Source organism: Thamnophis sirtalis, unplaced genomic scaffold (assembly GCF_051295495.1).
Source record: "Thamnophis sirtalis isolate CommonGarterSnake01/CBP01778 unplaced genomic scaffold, rThaSir2_p1.2 scaffold_5, whole genome shotgun sequence".
NCBI classification, from domain to species: Eukaryota; Metazoa; Chordata; class Lepidosauria; order Squamata; family Natricidae; genus Thamnophis; species Thamnophis sirtalis.
The window spans coordinates 102549443-102575339 of NW_028261385.1; the positions used below are offsets into that span (position 1 = coordinate 102549443).

Here is a 25897-nt window from a genome sequence, read left to right on the forward strand (position 1 = left end):
GTTGAGGAAAGCTTTTGTGCTTCTTAAAGACATTCTTGCATCGTGCTGTTTTTTAAGCTCACAATAATGTGCAATAATTTTGTGAGAAAGAAACAGTAACAAACTAGTTTACTGTTTATTCAGTTTTACATATCAGTGTGACTCATAGTTTCATTGACAAGTATGCCTTTCACGAATACGTGATCTAATTGCAATTCTGCAATCTAGAGTTCTTTTGGGATCCAGCAAGATGGTGACTCTATGGTATCTTATTTCTTAGTGTGCCATCCAAAAGTTTGCTGATCTGCCATTAATCAGTTCTACTTATGCGTGGGTTTCGTCTACCTATAATTTTGCCAAGCAGTCTCATCCAGCTATCCAAACAGTCTTTGAGATGGCAGAGACGGGTGTGAAGAACATTGCAAGCAGCACAGAGCCTCTTCTCGACATATTTCAACCTCAACGTAAGTAATTGGTCGTAGCTGGTAGGCTCACTCCAAATTATTCTATTTTTTGCCATGCCATTCTTTGTCTTTTTGGCTTGGTTTTTGCAATGTATGGCTTTTGAGATGCTGTAAGCCATTAAGTAGAGAATAGAGGACTTCTAGTCCAACAGTAACTGAGGATTCTTAAAAAGCTTTGATTGCAAAGGTTCCTCAGGGCAAGTCTAGGAAGTGAACCTGAGCTCTTAATTTTATTTTTCAAACCTAACACATCTTATCTAAACCAGTGGAATTAATATAGTTTTGCCTTCTCTACAGCCAAAATATTTCCTCTTTAGAAATCAATTCATTGAAATGTGGAGACTGTGACCAGCAGGCTTGCTAAGCAAGGCTTAGCAGAAATATACTGACTGCTTGGCACATCACACTAATCTAAGATACAGTTTGCTGGTTCATGCTTCAATATAATCTACATATAAATCAACTACTGGTAGTACAGGTAGTCCTCAACTTACTATCACAACTGAGCCCAAAATTTATGTTATGTGAGAAATTTTAAAGTATGTTTTGGCCCCATTGTATGATTTTTCTTGCCACATTTGTTAAGTGACTCACTGCAGTTGTTAAATTCGTAACACAATTGTTAAGTGAATCTGGTTTCCTGATTGACTTAGCTTGTTAGAAGGTTGCAAAAAGTAATCACCCCAGGACACTGCAACCATCATAAATGTGAGTCAGTTGTCAAGTATCCAAATGTGAATCGTGTGACCATGGGGATGCTACAATGGTCATAACTGTGAAAAATGCTCATTAGTCACTTTCAGTAATGTTATAACTTTTAATGGTCACTAAGTGAACTGCTGTAAGTCGAGGACTACCTGTAATTTAACCCATAATTAGGTAAGACATGCCATGATATGTGTGGAACCAGCCACTGACCTGCTCATCCATATTTTCTTCCAAGAATCTTCCACTCCTACTTCAACAAATATCTGAACAGCAAAATAACTGACCTGAATTAGCATTATGTCTATGTGTATATTTGTAAATTTATCTAGAAATTCAAGAAAAATGAGAGCTTTTCTTACATTGAGTTCTCTGATTTCTACTATCTGGATTAATTTTTTCTTGAACTCCTGAGAATAATTTGAGGTTCCAATTTGAGTTGGGGTTGCACAAAAACAAATCAGAATGAAATCCAGAGAAGCTGTGAGGAAAGGAGATTTATTTATTCCCAAAAGCAAAGAGGGTGGCTACAGAGAAAATGAGGTTTTAGAGAGGTGGTTTCATAGAGGGCGCTGGCCCTTGGCATGGGCTTGAAGGGTCTGGGGTTGTGCTTGTTTTAGTGAGTGATCCATGAAGGACATAGATGAGCATATGTATTGGTTCTAGTGTGAGTCTCTGGCAAAAGTAATAATGTCCTTCCTTGTATCTATCAGCTTCTCCTTTGTGCAAATGTTTGGACAGCAGGCTTGGGGAAGTGTGAAAGAATGGGTTCTTTGATTAATTACACTTGCCTGAGTAATTGGTTTTACTGTTTATCATTATTGACCAATAATGATAAACATTAGTATTTGATTGCAATATAGTTTCAGATCTTGGTTGATTATTTGAGGGGGGGGGGCGAATCTTCTATTTTTACTGATTAGTAAAATTCTCCCCTCTCATCTATAACTAGCAATTTAACTCAAAATCCAAGCGAAACCAGAACTTTTCCTAGACTGAGTTCCCTACTTTCTACTCTCTGGAATTAAAATTTTCTTTTGGACAGCTCAGCATATGAACTAGGTCTAAGATCTTTCACTGAAGTTATGGTGTGAGATTATATCTCCTTTAGAGAAGCATTGAAGTACCATATATGAGGCTAGTGGTTGCTCTCTAAAGGAGGGTGCTAGAAATATTGTCATGTCAAGTTTGGGAATGGAGTTCCGGGTTGCCCCTTTGGGCTATTTTTCTCCCTCCGGAGGCTTCAGGGAAGCCTCCTGAAGCCTCCAGAGGGCGAAAAACAGCACAACGCACAAACCGGAAGTCCGTTCCCAAACTTCTGGTTTTCCTATTGGATGGTTTTTCGCCCTGCAGAGGCTTCAGGAGGCTTCCCTGAAGCCTCTGCAGGGAGAAAAACAGCCAAAAATCAAAGCCGAACTCTCAAGCTGATGGGACAATGCCTCATGTGCCCTCAGAAATGGCTCCGCATTCCACCTGTGGCACATGTGCCACAAGTTCGCCATCACAGGTGTAGGGTCTCCTGCTTGAGAGGGATTTGGACTAGATGACATACAAGGTCCCTTCCAACTTTTAATCTGCAATCTGACCCTGAATCCCACCACCTAAATGAATGCATAAATGAATGCATAGGATTGTAATCCCACCTTCATGTGATAACTTTTATATCATTACACAGCAGCATAAAACAATAAAGGCTTTTTGTATTGCTAAGTAGCCTAAAACCCAAATATAAGTAACATCCAGTTGTTGAACATAACTGGGAATCTTTTAAGTAATCTTTCTTTCATCTTTACTGTTTACAGTTTCTATTGCAAATCTGTTTGCCTGTAGGAATCTTGACAGGCTACAGCACAAATTTCCTATTATGCACCAGACAGTGGACCAGGTAATCACTTGACCTTCCATAATATCATATTATCAATATGTGTAGATTCATGTAAGCAACATGTGACATTTTATATTTCATTTAATTATAACTCCCAATGTTCCTAGGACAGGTAATGTGAAGGATGAAGAGCATTGTAATTCAGTAAGACTTGGAAGACCACAAATCAATCAATCTCTCTCTATCTCTCTCTCTCGCTCTCCCTCCCTCCCTCTCCCTCTCTCCTATAGTCAGTACAAGATGTAAATGATCAGCTTCATAAGCATGGATTTCAGACACAACTGTTATCAGGAGGTGCTGTACCAGCCATGCCATGCTGAAATGCCAACCAATCTTTTCTTCCTGTGGGAGAAAAATAAACGAAATTTTCTTTTTTCCTTTAAATATTTCACTTTCCAAATTTTTACACTAGTAGGACTCCTCCAGCAAGCATTTTATAATGCTCTTGGTGCTTTTTAAAAATGCAAAACAGCCTGTTTAGTAGGGTCTATTGTAGAGTCCAGTGATGGTGAAACTTTTACTCTTGGCATGTCAAAATTTTGGAAAACGGTTAATTTTTTTTATTTATTTATTCACATTTCTGAATTGCCCATTTCTTTCTCAGAGAGGGATTCTTATGTGTGCCACACACATACAAGAAACAAGTTTTTACATATTAATTTTGAAAAAAATACACTCCAATCACATGTGATTCCCCAGAATCTGCCATATGCCATTTACCTCCAGTGTTTTTCTGTTGCCTCTGTGGTCTATCTGAAGCAGCTCTGGATCACAGGAGGCCTGCCTTCATTCTTTTTTTTCTTTTGTAGGTTTTGTAAAATGCTCTTCTGTGGCTTCTGAAACCTGCCTGATTCTTCCATGATTTTTAGAGCCTCCAGAGGCTGTGCAAGAGCATGGCCTCTCACACAACCTCCTGAGGCTGCATGACAATTCCCACCCACCCCCAATTCTCATGCATCTTCCAAGACCTCAGAAAATTGCATGAGAAAACCATGTGCTTTGAGAACAGTTGTTGGGTGTTGGTGAACAATGGTGTGTTACCCAAAATGTGTCCTCTTTGACATGCACTTCATAAGTTCAGCATCACTATACTACCTCTATTAGTAGGGTAATTGAGTTCCAGATTTACAAACCATTTGATTTTCAGGTATTTGCAAGAATAAAAGATTTTTTTTTCCTTTGGAATGTTTCATTTCTTACCCTGACCCATTTCTCAGTATTATTAGAATACGCTAATCAGTTTCATTTTGTGCACAGGTAGTCCTCGACTTAACAACCATTCATTTAGTGACCATTCAAAGTTACAATGGCACCGAAAAAAGTAGTTTAGGTGGTTTTCATACTTAATGACAGTTGCAGCATCCCCATGGTCGCATGATCAAAATGTGGGTGCTTGTCAACCGACATGTATATATGACAGTTGCAGAGTGTGTGTGTGTGTGTGTGTGATGTAACCATCATTTGTAATCTTCCCAGCTGACATCTGGCAATCATTGTCAATGGGGGAGCCAGATTCATTTAACAACTGTATGATTTGCTTAACAATTGTGGCAGAAAAAGATGTAAAATGGGGCAAAAGTTACTTAAGTGCCTTGCTTAGCTAATGGAAATTTGGACTTAATTGTGGTTGTAGGTTGAGGACTACCTGTATATTTCTGGTTGTTGGTTTTTTTAAAGCTAATTGTTGCACTGAAAACAAACGTAGCAAATCAAATTCAAATTGGCTGCAACAATGACATATAACTCAAATGTAGAGAGGGTATATGTGCTAGTGCTTAATTCTGTTGATTTTCATCATTGTTCACTGTGATATGTTCTGTTTTTGGATTTTTACCACCAGATCATGACAAATGTCATTGAATCTATTTATACCAAATTAACTGAAGCAAAGGATATTATGGATACCGTGCTAGTTTTAGGCATTGAAGCTGCTGCGGAGAGCGTGGAAGTGACATTGTGTTCAGCGAGGAGTGCTGTGAACACTGTGATGGAAATCAACCTAGCACAGATGATGGCCAGTAGTTTTGACAAGATGATCTTCAAATCGGATGACTTACTAGAGCACTTTCTGCCAATCACGAATGAGGAATTTTGTAAGACTATGCAGTTCCCTCTCTAGATTATCCCCATTGTAATACGTTTGATCTCTAAATTTATTTACTTATTTTATTTTTTACAGCCATACTATGTTTTTTAAATTCATAGAATGTTATATTTTCTAGCTCATTTTCCTTAAAATTGGAAGCTGTTAATTCTGACAGGGAAAATCTCTTGCCTAGAAAGTTCCTGCTAGTCAGTGAGTATGTTAAATCAGAAGCAGATTTGCTTAGTTTTGATCCAGCTGATGTGAGAAGCCAGCAATTTTGTCTTATTCAACAAACCATAATTGATCATCCAGGACTTAACCCAACACCATTGTATGTGATTCTAGCCAATATAGAGGAACTGAATGACCTTATTTAGGATTAAGCTGCTTATATAGGTAGTCCTCAGGTTGCGACCACAATTGAGCCCAAACTTTCTGTTGCTAAGTGAGAAAGTTGTTAAGTGAGCTTTGCCCTATTTTATGACTTTTCTTGCCACTGTTATAAAGTGAATCATTGCAGTTGTTAGGTTAGCCACCACATTGTTAAGTGAATCTGGCTTCTCCATTGACTTTGCTTCTCAGAAGGTCACAAAAGGTGATGACATGTCCCCCAGACACTGGACAGTCATAAATATGAATCAATTGCCAAGTATCTGAATTTTGATTACATGACCATGGGAATGCTGCAATGGTCATGAGTGTGAAAACAGTAATAAGTCCCTTTTTTCAGTGCCATTGTAACTTTTAACTGTCACTAAATGAAGTGTTGTAAGTCGAGGACTACCTATACTGCATCTCCAGCAAAAGACTAATCTGTGTGCCAGAGGATATGCAGTCTGCAGCATTGACAGGAAATAGAATAGACAGAGGAGAAGACGAAATTTGTAAGGGAAGCTGTGTGCTCTCAATCAGTTCTATAAAAACGAACTAGGAAAGCTAGAGGCATGGATAAATGTAGTTCATTGCAGGATAAAGTATTCTAAGAATCAAATTCAGTGATCCAATCCATATGCTCCTGAATAGAATTTATAAGATTGATAAGCCTGTACTTTTGTTTGCTAAAATGCGACCCAATTTTACTTTCTTTAAAATTAGGTCACATTTAATTTTTCTTCCAAATCCCTCTATCCTCCGATGGCTGCTCTTTCCAACTGATCCTCCTTGCTACAGCTGATTTTAAGACATATGCAAAGATTAGGTTGAAGGTTGTGAAAAGGGTATCTGTTATTTCTACTCTGCTGTGGAGACTATTGAAGGCTTATTATTTTCTCCTAACCTAAATGAAAGACATGGGTCTTTCTGTCCCTTTAAGCAATAAATTAAAACTAATGGCTAGGGAAGGAGAGTGGGTAAAGGGAGAGAGCGAACAATTCTTCAAAGCCAAAATAAAATAGTAGTCTCCGTGTAGATCAGGCCCAGCTGATTTCCTTCTGGTATTCTTGTGCAGAGGAAATTGGTGGCCTATTGGGAATTTCTGATTCAACCAATCTAAAAATTTGAAGGTCATAACAGGCTGGTGTAAGATCACAAAAATGCTTTACTCTACTCTGACTTTAGGAAGATCATTTTAAAGCAGGGTTCCTTAACCTCAGCAACTTTTATAATTGCATACTCCAATTCCCAGAATTCCCCAGCCAGCATCCCACAGAATTCTGGGAGTTAGAGACCACACATCTTAACAGTTACTGAGGTTGAGAAACACTGCCCTAATGGTGGCAGATTATTGATATGGAGCCTGGTACAGATCAATTTATTTGTTGATCAAATGTATATACCTAGTCAAAGAGGGTTGTATTTTAACAACTTGCACTCTTTCACAAAGTCTAACTGAAGAGTTTCATACAACCTATAAACCATGGATCTTATTTTTACATGCCATGAAGGTTGGTGTCACACAACATGCACTACTAAAAATTTAATATAGCTTAGTACTGTGGGGGGCAGTGAGTCTGGGACAAAGCTGATCCCTTTTTGTGAGTCCTCACCAAATTGCACTACATATGCTAAAATATTCCCCTCCCTTCCCCAATTAAATATTATTAACAATGAGGAAGAGGGGTTGAAATCTTTTTTTTAGTTATACATAAGTGTAGCCTAGATTTTCCCAAAGCTTAACCAAAGCATATTTATTTGAGGAATAAAGTGGCTATTAGTTAAAATTTCTCAGAAACTTAATTGGAGGAATGTTATTTGTAAAATAAACTGACTGATAATATTAGCTCAGGTATTGTGAATGGGGATCTCTCTTGATTTGATTGTTGTTTGTTTAGTTGCCATTGCATTTTCGGACTGCTCGGGAGCAGCCTTTCTTGAAAAACAGAAAGAAGAGCCAAGTTACTACAGTCGCCTGGGTTCCTTGTCAATCAAACTCTGTAGTCGAGCCTATCAGCATTCTGTCATAAAGATCAAATTTGGTGCACAGCAGGCATTGTTCCATCTTGAACAGCTCTTTTACATGGTAAGAAACTCAATTATTCCATGTTATGTTTGGGAAATAAAAGAAAGGGTGAATAGTCGGACCTTGGGCGAGAGACAGCATCCTTGTTGGAACATATAACATGCTGAATGGTCTCTTTAGCAAACATTCCAAGAAGCTGAACCCAGGGACATTGATTCAGACATAGACTGGAGGCAGAATGCTTTCTATAGAGTAACTTGCAGGTTCAAAGAGTTGTTATTGAAGAAGCTGACATGTAATATACATAGCAAAACTCTTAAAAGATATTTGATTTAAAATATATTAAAAGATAAATTGGGCAGATGATGATTGATAGTTACAATAACCTAACTGTAATAACTACTCATTTGGCTGAATCACTTTGGGCCGCACACACTCTCAGCCCAATCCATCTCACAGGGTGCTGGTTGTGGGGAAAATAGAAGGAAGTATTGGGTTTGTTCACGGCCTTGAGTTATTTATGAAAATGATAAAGACAGGATATAAATATTTGTGTTCAAATCTTGTTCTACCATTGGTAAAAGACTAATGAGCAGCTGGATTGAGTTAAGTGGATTTCGATTTGGTCTAAAAATAAGGGTTTTGCACAATATATATATTAACCAGGTAGTCTGCCAGCTGTGTGGTTTTTAGAGATTTTGCATTGTATATTTCACTTCCACTCTTGCTCAACAGTCTACCTACAGCAATCTTTCTTAACATTGAAGATGTGTGGACTTTAACTCCCAGACAATATGGTCTTTGCTAAGAATTATAGTTGAAATCAGGACAAATCAAAGTTTCCAAGATTGGGAAACACTGACCTACATTATCCATTAACCAGATTCAGAATGTGTTAAGTTGTTTCTATATTTTATTAAGGGGAAAAACATCACCATTTTCTAGTATTCTAGCAAATCTGCTAATTTTTTTTACATAGGTTCTTCCTTCTTAACTTCATGTGGATTCAAGCTTTTCATTTGTAAATAAAATTCTGCTACTTTCCCCAATTTGATGCTTTCCAGATGTGCTAGATTGTAATTATACAGCTTCTTCTCCATTTGGCATGGCCATTTTGGTTGTGAAGCAAGAAAATATATCTTTATGATTACAGAATTGCATTTGATTGCAGAAAGAGTCTTCCTTTTGAATAAGAAGTCATGCAACAATGTAATGCAGTGACTTAATGTATGCTCTGTTCTTAAGTGAGTGGAACAGAATACTCACCTGGAAGAATTAATGGCAAATCCAAGCAGGTGACTTTTTGATTAAGAAAGCAGTGTTGAAATGAGTTCCATATTGCTAGTTAATCTAACTTCAGTATAATTGGTTGCTTGGAACTCTTCACACAACTTTAGTACATTTTAATGGTCTGAGTTCTATGTAGGAATAGGCAGAAATATTGGTAGAAACTTTTGAAGGGCTCTTCCAAAAATAGTTTTCCAGCTTTTCTAATTTGGCCATGTCTAGGAGATGATGATAGATGTGTATAAGATACTTTCCAGATACCAAGTTGAGACTGTTTTAGTGAATTTCACTACTGTAAAGAAAAATAGGCACAATTCAATTCTAAGAGATCTAGGTAAATCAATGGCCCCAGGACAGATGACAAGTCCCAAATTATATTTGCAATCCACATAGTACTGGAATGAGGATGGACATACCATACCATTTTTGGGGAGTCATTTATGGGGTTTGAGGAGTGAAATGATCATCCAAACCTAAAAGAGATTTAAGTATTTTCTCCCACTGGAGGGATTTTAAAGGGTGAGATGGGTGTTTAAGCATCTGCAAGGCTTGAAGTTCCAATCTGTTCCTTTAATCCTCTGCCCAACTTACCCCCCTCCCCCCAATATTCACTACATCTACTTTGTTCACTAGCAATGCTCTCTGAAGTTCCCAGGCCAAAATGAGTCTCGTTTATTAATGGTAATGTCAAAGGCTATGGCAGTTCTGTAATGAAGAGAAAATGCCCAGCTGATTGTGCACTTTGGTTCCATCTTCTTTTGTCTGTTGAGGGGAAATTCTTTTTAAAAAAACTATTAAATTTCAATAAAAGATAAAATGTAAAGAAACAAAAGGAATTGGAGAATCATAGAATCCTAGGGAAAGAATTATTCAGAAAAAAGCCAAACTTATGAGTGCAAAAAACCAAGAAAAAAACATGAGTAACGTCTGACGTTCAGATACAGGTAGAAAATTAGCCTCTTACTTTTACTCTAAGATTAATATGTCACTGTGGCCTCTTACTCTAAGATTAGAAACACACAACATTTCTATAATTATAAACAGTTCTCAATAGTATAAACAATCAGTAAGTGGCAAGCTTAAAGTTTCATGCCTTTCCGTTTCAAGCAAAAAGTCCAATGTGGTCTCCAAATAGGAACAAAGCTAGACAAAAATATTTTCTTTGGTTAAAAAAGTGATCTACACCCAGTCCTCACACTTGCAATCATTGCGGCATCCTCACAATCGTGATTGAAATTCAGGCACCTGGCAATTGACATGCACCTATGATGGTTCCAGCACCCAGATCACGTGTTTGCCATTTGCAATCTTCCCAGCCATCTTCTGAGAAGCAAAGTCAGTGGGGGAAGCTAGATTTGCTTAATGATCATGTGATTCACTTAACAATTGCAGTGATTCAGTTAACCATGGCAAAAAAAAAGATTGTAAAATCAGGTATGATTCACTTAACAATCACCTTACTTAGCCACAGAAACTTTGATCCCAGTGGTGTTTCTAAATTGATACCTACTTGGATTAAACAGAGATGGAAGTACTTACAAATTTATAGAGTGGGTGGTGATTATTTTCAGTGCTATTGTAACTTTGAACAGGCACTAAATGAATGGTTGTAGGTCAAGGACTACCTGTACTTCCTGAATACTGTACTTTATTTAGTTCCTTAAGACATTTTTCTGGATAACTAAAGATGGTAATAGCACTTAGACTTATATACCACTTCATAGTGCTTTACAGCCCTCTCTAAGCAGTTTACAGAGTCAGCATATCGCCCACAACAATCTGGGTCCTCATTTACCAACTTCGGAAGGATGGAAGGTTGAGTTAACCTTGAGCTGGTGAGATTCAAACTGGCAAATTGCAAGCAGCCGGCAGTAATAGCCTGCAGTACTGCATTCCAACCACTGTGCCACTGCAGCTCTCATGATATGAGTAGGGAATGAATAGCTGCAGCCTCTGAGCCAAAACTATATTATGGTGCCAAACACAAAACACTAGGCTTGCAGTGCATGACTTTTCTTTTCTTTTTCTTTTTTTGCTTTATTGTAGCTAAAATATACCAAGGAGGAATTGGACTACAAAGTTCACAAAGGTCAAGAAAAGATGTACCAAATGTGGAAGGAATGGTACAAGGGTCAACCTAAGCAGGATCAGAGTAGTGAAGAAAAGCAGGCAGAGGTAGGTATCTCAGCATGAGAATGTTTCATCTTTTGAAGATACAAAAAAATAGGGAATGGCCATTGCTCAGTGAAGATTGTGCCTTGACAATGATGTACTGGATAAACCTGGCCAATTATGTTTTATTCAGTAATTATTATTGATTATTAAACAGACAAAACCTCTATTTCCAGTGACTGACCCAGATTGGGTCCTGCAACATTATTAAACAAACTATGTATTTATGCAAAAATTATACCCAGCACCAGAAGAAAACATTTGGTGTGTTTCTCAGGATATATGAAAAAGCTCAGACGAAGAGCTGGTTCAAAGATATTTTACAGAACATATACAACATACAGAAAATTGTGTGAGAAAGAAAAGAGGCAGGACATTTGAATTCTGCCACCTGGCATGTACTATATGGCTGAAATCGGAGGAACAGCAATAAACAATGGTGTCTCCATGCATAAACCAGAATATTCAGTTGCCCTATGTCTCTGTCTCTCTCTCTGTCTCTATTCACCCCTTCCTCCCTTCAGATAATCTCATAGATGAATATGTACAATTAACATCTTTTTTGTTTGTTTGTTTCATAACAGATGGAATCCCGTACTCTAACCACATCCTACAAGGTTGCACAGAAGATTCAGGAAGTCTGCCAGAATGTCTTAACTAACATGCAGACCCTTCCTAAACATCTTCAAGAAAAAATCCAACAGGCTCTGTGTGATTTAAAAGAGCTACAAGCTGTCCTCTCTACTGCCACATCCTTCCAGGATCTTCCCAGTGGCTTCCTGAGAGAGACCCCAGAGAAGATTAACAAGGCCAGGAAGGCTCTGCATGAAGTCATGGAATATATAGCTGAATACATTTGTCTGCCAGGGGTAGATGGACCCTATTGTCCTCTGATTCTAGCAGAGGAAGCCATAAAATACAATCAAATATATTAGTTCTGTATTATTAATAATCCATGAAATAGAATTAGTATATTAATTCCTTACTATTAATAATATTGAGAACTGGTGTCTTCAACAGAAGCATTCCTTGGACAAGGCTTAAGTAGCAAGGCTCTTAGAGAAGGAGAGAAATTAATAAATGGGTTGACCTGTTTAAAGTAATTATTAACCACTTCCATAATATGCATGATTCTTTTAATATTATATAGTTGTAAGTGTACTTTATGTTGATTACTAGTCAAATATTCAACTGTATAACTTAAGAATTTTAATTTCTATAGAAATCTAAGATTTTAATACGTAGAGGCATTTGTACATTTTGTTTACACAAATAAAATTGCAGTTAAACAGCTGTGATGTGGCAATGTAGCATGTCATAAGTGACAGCTTGAAGTAGCTGGTTCTAGTATTTGATCTGGTCCCAAACCATTTGAGGCCATTGTTATACAACAGGAATTGATAACTTCTCAAATCATGCCAAGCTTTAATATGACTTGGTTGATTTGGCCTTAAATAACATAGGTGAAGCTATCTATTTTAACTCAATAACTAAAGTATATGGATTAATATGTCTTATGAATCCAACTGGTCTACATTTTGTGTTCATTTTGATTTTTGGCAGCTGGCCTTAGTAATAGCAGCTGGCCTTAGTAATAGCAGATTGGTTACTTTCTTACAATTCCCTGGCACAAGATTTTTGGATGGCCTCCCCTCTCCCCCCCCCCCCCCCCCGGCACACACACACACTGATTTTACAAAGGTTGGCCACTTTGTGAGTCCATGATACAACTTTGTATTCAATTCTTGAAGGTTGCAATTTATTAAGAAATTCCATTTAAGACTTAAAATATGTTGTTTGATTCATTCTTGCATGCAATTTCAGAAGCAGCCTCTCAAAAGGATCTTTCTCTGTATGTATGCAGATCTATCAAAAACCCAACTGCCCCAAAATAGTTTAATTCATTGTTTCACTGAGGTCAGTCTGGAGTCGAAACTTTATAAAGGTTTACTGAGGTCAGACTCACCTCATGTACCCAATCTCAGAATTATTAGACATAGCTTATAAAGTATATACTAATTGAAATAAAATTTTGGAAAGAACCAAATGGAAGGAGAGAAAAGAATTGGGTTCTTGCTCAAGCCTTACATCAAAAAAGTGCAGGTGATAGAGATTTTTGTAAAAAAAAGGTGGGTGAGGAGGATTTAGAGGTGGTTTTCAGGGACAAGGAAGAAATATAAGTCTAAAAGGCCAAAAAGAGAAATTAAGAGAAAATTGGAGGGTGAAACAACAGAATTAATGTGGCTGCTGCATTGAGGAGATGCTCAATAAATTATAGACAACCATTACTTTTGACTTGGGGAGTCAAACCATTTCTCCCTTTAATGCCAAGTGAATCAAACTAGCAGCAACAAAACAATAAAGAAAATTAGAGATGCAGTAATGTCCTGGGTGTGGGTTACCGGACTATCTGGATGGGAAAATAATATGTTATGGCAATAATAGTCCCAATTAAAGAATAATATCTTAATTTCTTGCCTCAAACAAGAAAAGGCCTTCAGAATGGGCTAATGGTTCTTGAAAAAAAATCTGCCTAAAATAGTTCAGGAAGCCCAATTGCCTCTCCCCATTGCCCAGGCTGCACTGTACACCAAAAAGGAGAGAGAGGGTCCCTTTAAAATTATCTGGGCCAGGGGTCTCTAACCTTTTGGCCCTCGGGGACCACCAAATCCATAATTATAGATCTGACGGATCACTGGCTCAGCCGGGCCTACCTATCTGCTTCTACGAGGCCTCTGGGTGGGAGGCCTGAGAGAAGGGGCCTAGTCCAGGCACACAACCTGGAAACCGTTTGTGTTTCTTATCTCAAGAGGTTTGATCAATCTGAGTGAAGGGAAACGAAGACTGGCAGACTGACGTGGCTTGCTGACATTGGTGGGGAAGTTGGTCTCATATTCCAGAGCTGTAGTAGTTACAGGATTGGCCCTTTGATCATCCCGGAACATCTCCTTCACCCGGGGGCACTGGCCTGCTGGGGAGCTTCCCTGAAGAAGTTGAGGAGCTGCTCCTAGATGACCAAAGGGCCAATCCTGTGACTACTACAGCTCTGGAATATGGGACCGAACCGTGGCGGGCCTGGAGATCTCCGCCATAGGAGATGGCACGTGCAACATCCATCTTTGCAGATGGTGCAGGGTGCAAACAGGAGTGCAGCCCTCACCGGTACAAGGTAATGGTACTGTAGGGGGGGCGGGCAAGCGCCCCGAAGTGATGATGGCAATGGCTGGAAGGTGCGAGAGCCAAGCGCACCAACTGATGGCGCCAAGGCAGCCTTTGTCTCCTGCTGCTTGGGGCTCAGAGCGGTAAACCCCGTCCGGGAAGCACTACAGCAGAGAAAAGCAGCTGGAGTCAACCCTACCTTTGATGTCCATTGCGGTCGCTAAATCGCCCCCTGCAAACTCGTCTTGATGAGCCCGGCCGAAGTTTCCCACGCCACTTCAGCGAGCACTCCTCAAGTGATGAGAGTTTGCAAGGGGCGATCTAGCATCCGCAATGGACACCAATGGTAGGGTTGACCCTTGGCCACTTCTCTCCGCTTACAGGCAGCCAAGCTAACTGCCTGAAAGACCCCATCCTGTCCCTGGGCTCCTCGAGAGAAATGCAAAGATTTCTCTGCAGACCAAAATTTTCTCACAGACCACCAGTTGGTGACCACTGATCTAGGCCACATCCTGGAATTCAGGCCTCTGGCAACCAGAATATCATGAAATAGGGGAGGGAATAGTTAAAATCTATTTAGTATACCGTATATACTCGAGTATAGGCCGACCCGAATATAAGCCGAGGCACCTAATTTTACCATAAAAAACTGGAAAAGTTATTGACTCGAGTATAAGCCTAGGGTGGGAAATGCAGCAGCTACCGATAAATTTCAAAAATAAAAATAGATACCAATAATGCCATTGCCCATTGAATAACATATACAGCCTGCCTGTGCCCATTAAATATACAGTAGCCATTGTAAAAATTTGCTCTGCATAACAAATTATTATCACACAATACCGGTGTATTCAATGAAATACTTCACTCACCTCATGATGCTGATGTCCCGCTGTGATGATGATATCCCGCCTCCTATGACACACGGCACAGTGATTCCTATCATTGGATCACTGTACCAGAGGAGGTGGGACATCGCTATGTGGCTGCTTGCCATAACAAGGAAGAGGTGGGACATCGTTGCAGAGCGGCAGGAGGGGGAGGAAGGGGAATCGTAAGATAGCCCTGCATTACATTAGAACTTGAGGAGGGTGGATGGTGCGGTGCACGCTGCGCGACAAACTGACACAGAGGGAGGGGAAACTCAGGGGCGCTGGGCCATTCACGAGCGTCACCCAGCGGCATGGCCCCGCCCCTTTTTCTCCTCCATTTCGAGCAAATTTTTCACTGACTCGAGTATAAGCCGAGGCGGCTTTTTTCAGCTCAAAAAGTGGGCTGAAAAACTAGGCTTATACTTGAGTATATACAGTAGCTGTTTGCTGCTTTATCTTCCATTTCTGTCTATCTACAGTTAAACCTGCCAGCTGGATTAGGCTATCCAGTACATACTTGAAGGAATAGAGGTAAGGCTATGTAAAGACATCCGTAGTAAGTTACCGTGATCTCAGTAGCTGGTTATCTCGGATACGTACAAGCTCATCTAATTAGGAGAATCAGATGTGGGTTATGCGCATTACAACCATGATCTCAAGTAGCCAGTTATCTTCTAGCCCATGATCTCACTGAGCAGAGACAGGCCGTATCAGGGAGTTAGGTGAGATTCAACCTTGGCTGGGATAGCCTTCTGGATTCACAAGGGAATATTTTTGGTACCCCGAACTGGGAACGCTTAATTTACGTGACTGGGAAAAAAATAGGGCAAACTTTACATCTTGAACCCAGAGCCCCAGTAGAGATCTTACAACTATGGTTTCAGTGCCGTCATGCAGTGGAAAAAAATTGGCTCTAAAGTTTTGGCAGAACATCAATTGACCATAGAGCCTTCATCTGATTGTGAGCAAGTAAAAATTCTTCCCCCCAAATCATATTTAATTGGACTTTCAGCTCCTCACAGAGAAGTTAATTCTTCTGCTTCTCCATAGTCAGAGGAGCAATTAGCAAAAGAGGAGGGGGGAAAAAGAAGATATGTTTTCTGTCTGTCTGCCTAAATTGATTCCACGAGATCATGAAGTAATTGGCTTAAAGGATTGCTTTTCTTCTATCCTTCTTTGCCCCGCTTTACACACAAACTTTGACTGTACTGCTGGTCAGGAAAAATCTGTTTTCTTTGTGCCTGCCGCTTCCCTCCCCCTACCTTCCCCTCTTCAGGAAGAGCCTGTGCAGGTTTATGGCAAGCCTCAGCCCTTCTATAATATCAGGCAAAAAGGCTACTGAACCATATCCTGGTTTTGTTAACAGATTGCAGGATGCTTTAAAACAACAAATAGATAATTCTGAGGCTCAGATGAAGTTGTTGATGAAATTAGCAAAGGAGAATGCTACTTCCAAATGCCGGAGGGCAATTATTGGTCTTGGGGACGATCCTGATTTGTAGATATGATTAAAATGTATCAAGATATAGGAACAACTTGTCGAACTAATTTGGAATTTCAAAATCCAAGGAAGTTCATGTCTGCAACCTCCCACGGCCTTTTCCATCAAGGGTCGAAGCTAAAAGCAAAATGTCCAAAGTTATTTCGTTGGTTGATTTATACATTTACTTAGTCCTTTTTTGATTCAGATTTATGTTGCAGAATTGAATCCTTTTTGTAAGTGTTATCCATTGGCTTTGGTAAATCATTTCATTCATTTCATTTTCATTTTCCTTTATTTGTATGCCACCCTTTTCCCTGGGGGGACTCAGGGCGGCTCACAATTCAAAAAGGGAGGGGGGGGAAGACAAACAGTATTCAAATATGGAAACAATACAACATATTAAAAGAGAGCACAACAGTCACACAATTCGGATGGGGTTGGAATCTTAACCCCAGGCCAGCCGGGACAGCCAGATCTTCAAAGCGGCGCGGAAGGATTGGAGGGTGGTGAGGATATTTTAATTGGAGTCCCAAAGATACAACCTAATTGGCTTTCAGAAATACAAAATGATTTAAGTGTTTATAATTGCAGATTGCTCCAAAAAAGTATAACTTCATAAAATGTTACAATCTTTTTTGCTCCAGTTTTTCTTTGTTTAAATTTACACAAAAGTATTTTGCTAATTAATTTATGGCAGTTGTTGAGGATCTTTACTTGGGTTCATCCATTTTTTTTTCTTTGGCATATATATACTTAAAGTTCTTTATTTGATTTATAAACCAAAGGAAAACAGTCCGGTGATTTCATTGCTATTTTTTTTCTTTTTTGCATCCCTCGCCACAGTTGAAAAGATTAATGAGATTTTGAGCATTCCGTTTGTGGATTGTATAAATTGTCAGCTAACTCTTTTGATGTTTTTTAAGACAAAAAGACTCCATTTCAAAATGTTTTGCCATTTTTTCAGGCAGTTGTTGAATTAATAATCTTGGGTTTGTCGTAGAAATTTTACTGACTTAATTAATATTATTTTTCCTATTCCAAAATCTGATTTTCATTTTTATTTTCTGCATAACTTATTTCTTCAGTGTGCTTTAACTGATTATGCCTAAAGATCTCCGGCTTGCGTGTTTAATGACTTTTCTTTTCCTATTTGTCTATTGCTTTTGTTTCTCTGCTTTCGTAAGACTGTTTTTTCAGATGGAGGGTGAACGAGAGGAGCGATCTCATGAAAAGTTTCCTACCCTGCAATACAGTTGTTCCTGCAACACTTAGAATTGTTTTCTGCTATTTTAGCTTTCTAAATATTTTCTCAACAAGCTTTTTAACTACATTTCTGACTTGTGTGTCAACTTATTTTTGATTTTCCAGGTGCTTACATCATACCAGGATTGATTCTTAACCTTATGGCTTTGTTTTTTAACTTTGCAGCAACTATTCTAAGACTGAAAGCATTTATATTTTGTTTCTCACATACGTAGTGTAAGGTTCGAGCAGTTTTCCCCGAGCCACTGAGATGCCAACAAAACTATATCCAAAGCATACAAACAAAATGCATGTAAGGAATAGCCACACCCTGGAAGAATGGCTCAGAGTATTGTGTAGATTTTAGACAGATAGAAACAAAGTTTATCCAATCAGAGACAATGATTAGTTGCCAATGGGATCTTTTTCTTTTGTTCAAGCTCCTGTCTCTGTCTACCTTATCTGTGAAGTATTCCTATAGCCTTGTGTAGGGGGTGGCTGCCCCCCTTTGCCAAGTTGTTTTTTTGGAAGAATGCTTTAAGGATTTATGAGCCAAGAAAACTCCCTAGTTTGGTTCCTTTATCTATACCGTTTGATATTCCCGTGTAACAATTTCTTCTACTAGCTTCCCAAATGTGCCAAGTTTTGAGGTCAAGAATAGAAGCAGTGAGATAACATTTGCAGTCCAGTATTAAGATTACAATTTGCTAGGATAGAAAAAACTAATTTCAGACAGTATACAATAATATAAGCAGAAGCCAATATTGATTCATGTTGATTCATATCGTACTCCTTCAGTAGTTATTTGTTTCTTCCAGGACCTTTTTCTTCAAGCAACAGTTATGCAGATGCTGCTGTTCATGTTTTATGTATTTTTTTAGATTCATTTTCTAATCATTTTTTTAATCAAAATGCCAGGGGCTGGCACAAACTTGCCATATTCCACTCGACCAGGCCAAGCAGGTTGTTTCATCTTGTCCCCAGCCTTCTGGGGCATTCCCCCTCTGGGGACATGGAAGTTAATCCCTGTGGTTTGGCCTCTAATCAACTATGGCAAATGGATGTCACCTATGTTCCCTCTCTGGCTCCCTAAAATTCATTTATCTATTTTTATTTTGGGGCAACATTTCAACGAGGAGAAACAGATAATCATGTTATTTCTCATCTTTTTTCACCTATTACTATTTTGGGAAAAATTTTCTCTTTAAAAACTTATAATGGCCTATATTTTATTGGCCTTTTTGCAATTTTATACAAATTGGAACATTGTTCTAATTCATGGGCTTCTTTACAATTCCACAGAGTTCTACCAAACCTGTCCTTCTACTTGCTTTGCCTCAATGTCCCATTTTGCATTTGAAGTAATAAAGGCAAGATCAATAAAAGAGTGCATATACAATGTTAGTCCTAATATTATGTAAATATTTGTTTGCTTTTATTTCTTAGAAATGGTATGACATCGAACAATGAGGTCCAATGTGGACTGAAAGAAAAAAGCACACTGAAAAAATAAATAAATGTACCATCCTATTAAGAGATTTTAATAAACATTTGTGACCAGGCAGGTGCTTTAATGGTAGAGTACAATACTGTTGTGTTACTTCCATGAAGATTTTGGATAAAACATGTAGTCCCAATGCAATAACTGAAATAATTTTAATTGGATATATTCTTTCTACACATTTTTGTTTTGTTTCCCAACTTGTTTTTTTAGTATCAACTTTAGATTTGAAGTCCATTCTTTGTAAAATACCAAATATATGGGTGGAGATAGAGTGACATAAATAGAGTTGACAGAAGTGAGAGAATATAGTAGACTTGTAAAGAGAGCCATTGTGTTGTAAAGTTTAAAAAGGAGGATGAGGGTGTGCCAACAAGTCATTTTTGACTCCTAGGAACCATACAGATAGATATTCTCCATAACTATCTATACCCTAAGCCAGCAATGGCGAACCTTTTTTGGCTCACGTGCCATAAAGAGGGGGAGCGTAGGGGGGGTCGTGCGTGGGTGTGCCGCACCCATAATGCAATACATGATCCCCCCCAGTAGACTCACTCTTGTAAAGATGGTTTAATGGTGGACAGGATCACATCCCTTGGAGCTCTGGGTGAAAAAAGGCAGAGATGCTGAGAGTCCCTGGGTTTCATGCCCTCTGGACTTTGAACTTCTCGGGGCATAAGAAGAGTATCCTGATTGGTAGCTGTCAGAGGTCATAGCCAGCTTTGTTGATTGTCTGTGTGCTAAGTTTGGTTGAAACTTGGTGAGTGGTACAATGAAGGGCAATGAAATGGTTCTGCCTGAAGGGGGTAGATCTTTGTTATGTAGAATACACTGACCCAGGCCTCTCTTTTTAGGGAAAATATTCTGCCTTTTTAATATTTCCTAAAATATTTCATTTTCTAGGAGTGAGATGAGTTTAAACTTCCTAAAACACAAACCAGGGGTCTGATCGACCAGAACGCTGCTCATTTTGTTTTCTATTGAATGGGGCTAATAGGATTTTGTTTTTTTCAACAGCAGTGGCAGCTCAGATTATCTTTTCAATCTTTTTTTAAGATCTCCTTTTTCTCAGCTAGAAAGCACAACAAGAAACAATGAAAGGAAACTAATCAATGAGAGAAGCAACCTAGAAATAAGGAGAAATTTCCTAACAACAAGTAACCAGTGGAACAGCTGCCTTCAGAAGTTGTACCTGTTTCATCACTGGAGGTTTTTAAGATGAGACCGGACAGCCACTTGTCTGGAATGGTATAGGGTTTCCTGTTTGAACAGGGGTTGGAACAGAAGACCTCCAAGGTCTCTTCCAACTCTGTTATACTGTTAAGGAGAACACACTGGCTCACTAGATTACGTGCTGGTTTTCAGGATCTGAGGCAGCAGAAGTAAAGATGGTCAAAGGTCAGGTTCAAATTGGTGTGTTTGAGATGGACAGAGGGAGGGGAGAAAATAGTAAAATGGTGCCTTGTGGAATTCACCCCAATCTCCATTCAGATGGAAGGGAGTACAATACAAATCACTAGTTGCATATAATAAGTAGTGCCAATAATTGCCCAAGTTTTATGTGACTCATTTTTTAATTTAGTGAATGGCCCATGTTTTAACTTTCTACTACTGTCTGTAGGAAGTTAAAACCCATCCCTCTCCTAGAAAAATGAAATATCCTGGGAAATATTGAAAAGGCAGAATATTATATTTCCCTGGATCAGAAATGGAGAAACATGCTTTTAGGCAGGAAGTAGACTCACTCTTAATAGCCCCCACCTTTGTCAATGGACCATTTAAAAGCCTGGACCAGTCTATTCTACATAACAAAGATCTCCCCCATTCAGCCCCATGATGATGGGATTAAGGCATGATAGTATTATCCCTTTACACATCTCACCACAGGGCACCTGGGAAGAAGCAATGCTCAACCAAATGTGGACTCACAGCTCCAGAGCTGCCCCTGCATGGCCCCATGGGAGTCTGACAACCAATCAGAATACAAGATCAAGATCAAAGACCAGAGAGGGCATAAAACCAGGAATTTTCAGCATCTTGGTCTCTTTTTCTTCTTCACCCAACATCTGGAAGCATGTGATTTCCCTTTTCTGTTCAGAAGCTCAAGCCATGTTCACCATTAAACCATCTTTCCAAGCGGCCTCCATGTTTCCAGTGTCTTTTTCCCCACTTGGAACTGAACCCAGAAGGACATTTCTTCCAACATGTCTTTTGGATGTATATTGTCCATGTACATTCAATTGAGGTAGAAAGAGTGGCACTGTTGCCAATGTTATGCTGGACAAAAATCATCTTGTTTTAGTGAGGTGTTTGCTATGAACGACCAATATTCTTTTGCTTTGTTCAGTATGTCCCATAGTGTTTCCTCCAACAATCAAGTTGAGCTGTGCTGAGCTTTGGGTTTTTTTTGTTGCTGTTGTTTCTTGTTCTGGAATTCCAGAATGTTTGGGTATTTTTGGAGTGATGTGTTAAATTAAAACTGCATGACATGAATGTAGAAAAACTAATGTGGAGCTTTCCAAAGTCTGGCAAGAGTTTGTGCCTATAAAGTCCTATGTGAGTATTAGAGTTGACCCAATTCATGCAATATTCAAAGCCATGCCAGGAAAAAAAAACCATGCAAATTGACATATGTTTCTTTTGCGTTCCAGAACTCTCTAATCTCAGTTATAAAAGAAAACACATTGTGCTTGCAGGAATGGTGAGCTTGCTCATTAGTTCTGCGAACCAGGGAGAGGGACAGTGCATTATAGCTGGCAAGACAAAAATTAGAAGGATAAATAACATGTTTTGCCTAAACTGTGAATGAAGATTTCATTGATTTTTCATGAAATGATGAAGCAGCAAATGATGAAACAACAATGAAAGATGTGACCTTGCCTTCTGGTGAATAGAAAGCAGAAAAGGAGAGGAAAAGCCTTACATTGTTGAGTACAGATAGTCCTCGACTTACATCTGCTCTCTCACTGACCATTTGAATTTATGACAGGCCCTCCCCACAAAAGAGACATGACTCGGATTCAAATTCTGATATCTGCCCACCTCCCTCCATGGTCATGTGACTGCATTTTGAGTATTCAACAGCCCACATTTATGACTATTTGCAGCATCCCATAGCCATATGGCTTTGATATACAACTTTTTAATGGAAACTGACTGAGCAAACCAAAAGACCCAGCAACCCCAGGGAAAAAAAACAAAACAGGAATCGTTTACAACTTACAGTGTAAGAACTGAAACAACCACTGTGTAGGACAAACAGGCAGAACGTATCCATGAACACCAACCCACAGTCAGAAGACATGATGAAAATTCTTTCATTTCACAACATATAGATAGATTTAACCATGGTTTCAATTAAGAAAATGTGACAATTCTAGACCAGGCCAAATCCAAAAATACCAGGGAATTTCTAGAAACCTGACACTCCCGCAAATCATCCATCAATAGACACATAGACATTAACAATATCTTTAGATTATGCAAAAAGAGACAATCAATCAGCACAAAACAGAACAAAAAAGACTCCAGCATCTCTCTACCAGCAATCAGCATCCAGATCAACATAGATGAACTCTCAAGTTTAACTTCAGACCAAAAATCAAACCCAGTCAAGAAACTGTCAAAGAGCCATCAGCAAATAGCCCAAAGAATCTCTAAGATCACCTCCACCCACATAGACAAACACGTCACCAGAATAAACTGACAGCAAACAGCACTTACTAGCACTGATGATGTTACCTAGTTAGGGTAACTAAATGTCTGCAAGAAAAGAAGCAAGTTCGGAGAGCACTAAGGATCCCAGATTTCAACCATGAGCTACAAATATTCTCCTTTATTTACTTTATTTCTGTAAAAAAATTGCCATAACAAACAATGGGTTGCCATAAATACAATTCACTAACTTAAGAACTGCTACAACAAACATTGTTGTAAAATCAGGTGCAGTCACGTGATAACCTGCTTTATGACCATCACAGCTTACAACCAAAATTGCAGTTCAATGTCATAAGTTGTGTACTATCTGCAACCAGTTAACACATCCAATGCTCAATCTATTTCTTGTAAACCCTACTCTCTAGGATTTTTTTTACTCGCAGTAAGCAACAACATCTACATCTGACCACCTTAACAGGTAGCCCTTGACTTACGACCATAACTGATCCCAAAATTTAGTAACATCATTGTTAAGTGAATCTGGCTTCCGCATTGACTTTCATTGTCAGAGAGTTGCAAAAGGTGATCACATGACCCCAGGTCACTACAATCATCATAAATATGAGCTGGTTTCCAAGCAGCTGAATTTTGATCGTGTGACCATGAGGATGCCGCAATAGTTTTTTAAAAATAATTTTAATTTTTTTTTAATTTAAAACAAATACATCATCCTTCTTTACATGCTATAGAAAGTGTATCAGTTGGTTACAAAAAAAAACCTTTCGTGCATCTCTTCCACAGTCAACAAACATAGTTCATATTAACTTAAGTATTTTAACTCAAATATTTATACATGTCACCATCATTATATCTCCATTTTCATTTGATTGCAATAGTTTTAAGTGTGAAAAAATGGTCATAACTTTTTTCAGTGCCATTGTAACTTCAAACAGTCATTAAATGGTCTGTGGTAAGTCGAGGACTACCTCTATAAAGGTATTTTCAGTATACAAATAGAACGTAATTAATTCATTACAGTAAATCATTACTGTATCCAGGTCGCACAGCTAGAGGTCGCACTACTTCTCCAGGTTTTTCCTATGTATTTTTCTGCTGTAGTTCCTTCTTTCACTTTCAATTCCTTGAATTTAGCTTTACTTTCTATTCCCTGAGTAGCTGAATGTTCTGTGCTGCCACTGCGTTTACCAGCTGAGAAATATTGCAAATTCTTCAACATAGCCAGGAAGAAAGAAGGGCTACTCTCCAAGGTAAGATATACAGGATGTGGTGGGTCAATTCTGAAAGAAAATAAATGTCTCCAATAGCTGGAAAATATCAGCCTGGTTAAAACGTTTCAAATAAAGAGCACTTTGAGACTGTTTTGTCTGAAGTGTAAGCATATTCTGTGACTCTGTCAATTCTAGCAAAATTATTGTAGGTGAATGATTGTTATCAATCCAGCACAGTTTAGATATATGTGTACTGAACAAATACTTTAAAGGAGGAACATCTATTTAATTGGCCAATGGCAGAATAATTTGTTATAATTGATTGACTATTGTCGTTGTGCTAGGCTTTCTTTCCTTTTCCCTCTCTCTCTCCCTCCCTCTCTCCCTATTTTTTTATCCCATATTTATTACTTTCATAAATAACTGAAGACAGTGAACCAGTGGTGGGTTGCCAATTTTTTTACTACCGATTTGGGTGCATGCACAGAAGCGTCCAGGCGGGTGGGTGGATTCTCCCACTGCCGATACTACCAGTTTGCCTGATCTGGGCCAAACCAGGAGCAACCCACCTCTGCAGTGAACATACCTAATATTCCTTCCACCTCATATTTTCTCCAAAACAGCAATCTTGTGAGGGAAAAATCAACCTTGGATTGAGAATGACTGGCACTTAGGCTTTCAATGCCTAAGGTTTGGACTAGAATTAACAGTATCTTGGTCAGCACTTCACCTAACCATTATCTTAATACGTTCAAGTTTTATGTTCTCACTGGTTTTTTTTTTTTTTTTACAATATTGTAAATTGCTTTGATGGTTTGGTAAAGGTTGGTGCAAAAATTAAAAACAAATGAGGACATAACTCTCATGGCAGGTGGTTTGGTGTGGTGGTGAAAAGCATCAGGCTACAAACTGGGAGACCAAGATTCTTGTTCTGCTTTGGCACAAAGCCACTTGTGTGATAGGCCAGTCACTTTTTCTCTTAGCCCTAAGAATGTTGGCTCAGCCCAATACTGGGTTGACTCACTTGGTGTGAACAGCCAACAAAACACCCAGAAATAGTGGAAACCAAAATATATTTTTATTCTGTACAGGTGAAAAAGGCGCACTTAGAGCAAATGCCACAAATCAAGTATGCCAATTTACAATTTGGCAGCATATTAATACAGCTTCAGGCAAGGAAATTATACAACTTTAGTTCTTCTTAATTACTAGGCAGAGTAATTCGCTAGACAGATTTCATGCATCTTTTTATGGGAGTGCATTTCATTATCTAAGCCAGTGTTTTTCAACCTTTTTTGTGCAAAGGTACACTTTTTTCATGAAAAAAATCACGAGGCACACCACCATTAGAAAATGTTAAAAAATTTTAACTCTGTGCCTATATTGACTATATATAAAGTAATTTTCCCACGGCACACCTTACACTATGTCACGGCACACTAGTGTGCCGCGGCACAGTGGTTGAAAAACACTGATTTAAGCTATCCGTCTCTGGGCATGATTTTTATATGCTTAAAGATCAACTTTCTTATCCCAGCATTCTCTAGCTCTTTTTTTTACATCAGGGATCCCCAGACCCTGGCTGTGGGCCGGCACCATTCCTTGGCCTATCAGGAACTGGCCCACACAAGTGAGCAAATCCATGCCCTCCCCTGGTCCACAGAAAAACTGCCTTCCATAGAACTAGTCCCTGGCACCCAAAAGGTTGGAAGCCACTGGCTTATGTGACTTCAGCGATAGTTAGTTCTTGAATTATTACAACCAGTCACTTAATGACT

General features: G+C 38.9%; 2 protein-coding genes across 2 annotated transcripts in view; both read left to right on the forward strand.

Moving 5' to 3' along the window:
* The first annotated feature begins 274 nt into the window (after nt 1–274).
* Nucleotides 275–12204, forward strand: LOC106552536 (perilipin-3). Its single transcript, XM_014070843.2, has 6 exons — nt 275–443; nt 2951–3033; nt 4874–5126; nt 7390–7577; nt 10851–10979; nt 11561–12204. The coding sequence occupies exons 1-6, from the start codon at nt 374–376 to the stop codon at nt 11909–11911; spliced, it is 1074 nt and encodes a 357-aa protein (XP_013926318.2). The 5' UTR covers nt 275–373; the 3' UTR covers nt 11912–12204.
* Nucleotides 12205–24031: 11827 nt separating this feature from the next.
* The window catches only part of TDRD7 (tudor domain containing 7), a 46597-nt gene continuing 44731 nt past the window's right edge, over nt 24032–25897 (forward strand). Inside the window, exon 1 of the mRNA XM_087716331.1 lies at nt 24032–24158. The gene's annotated coding sequence lies outside the window, so the exon portion shown is untranslated. The remainder of the gene's footprint in view (nt 24159–25897) is intronic.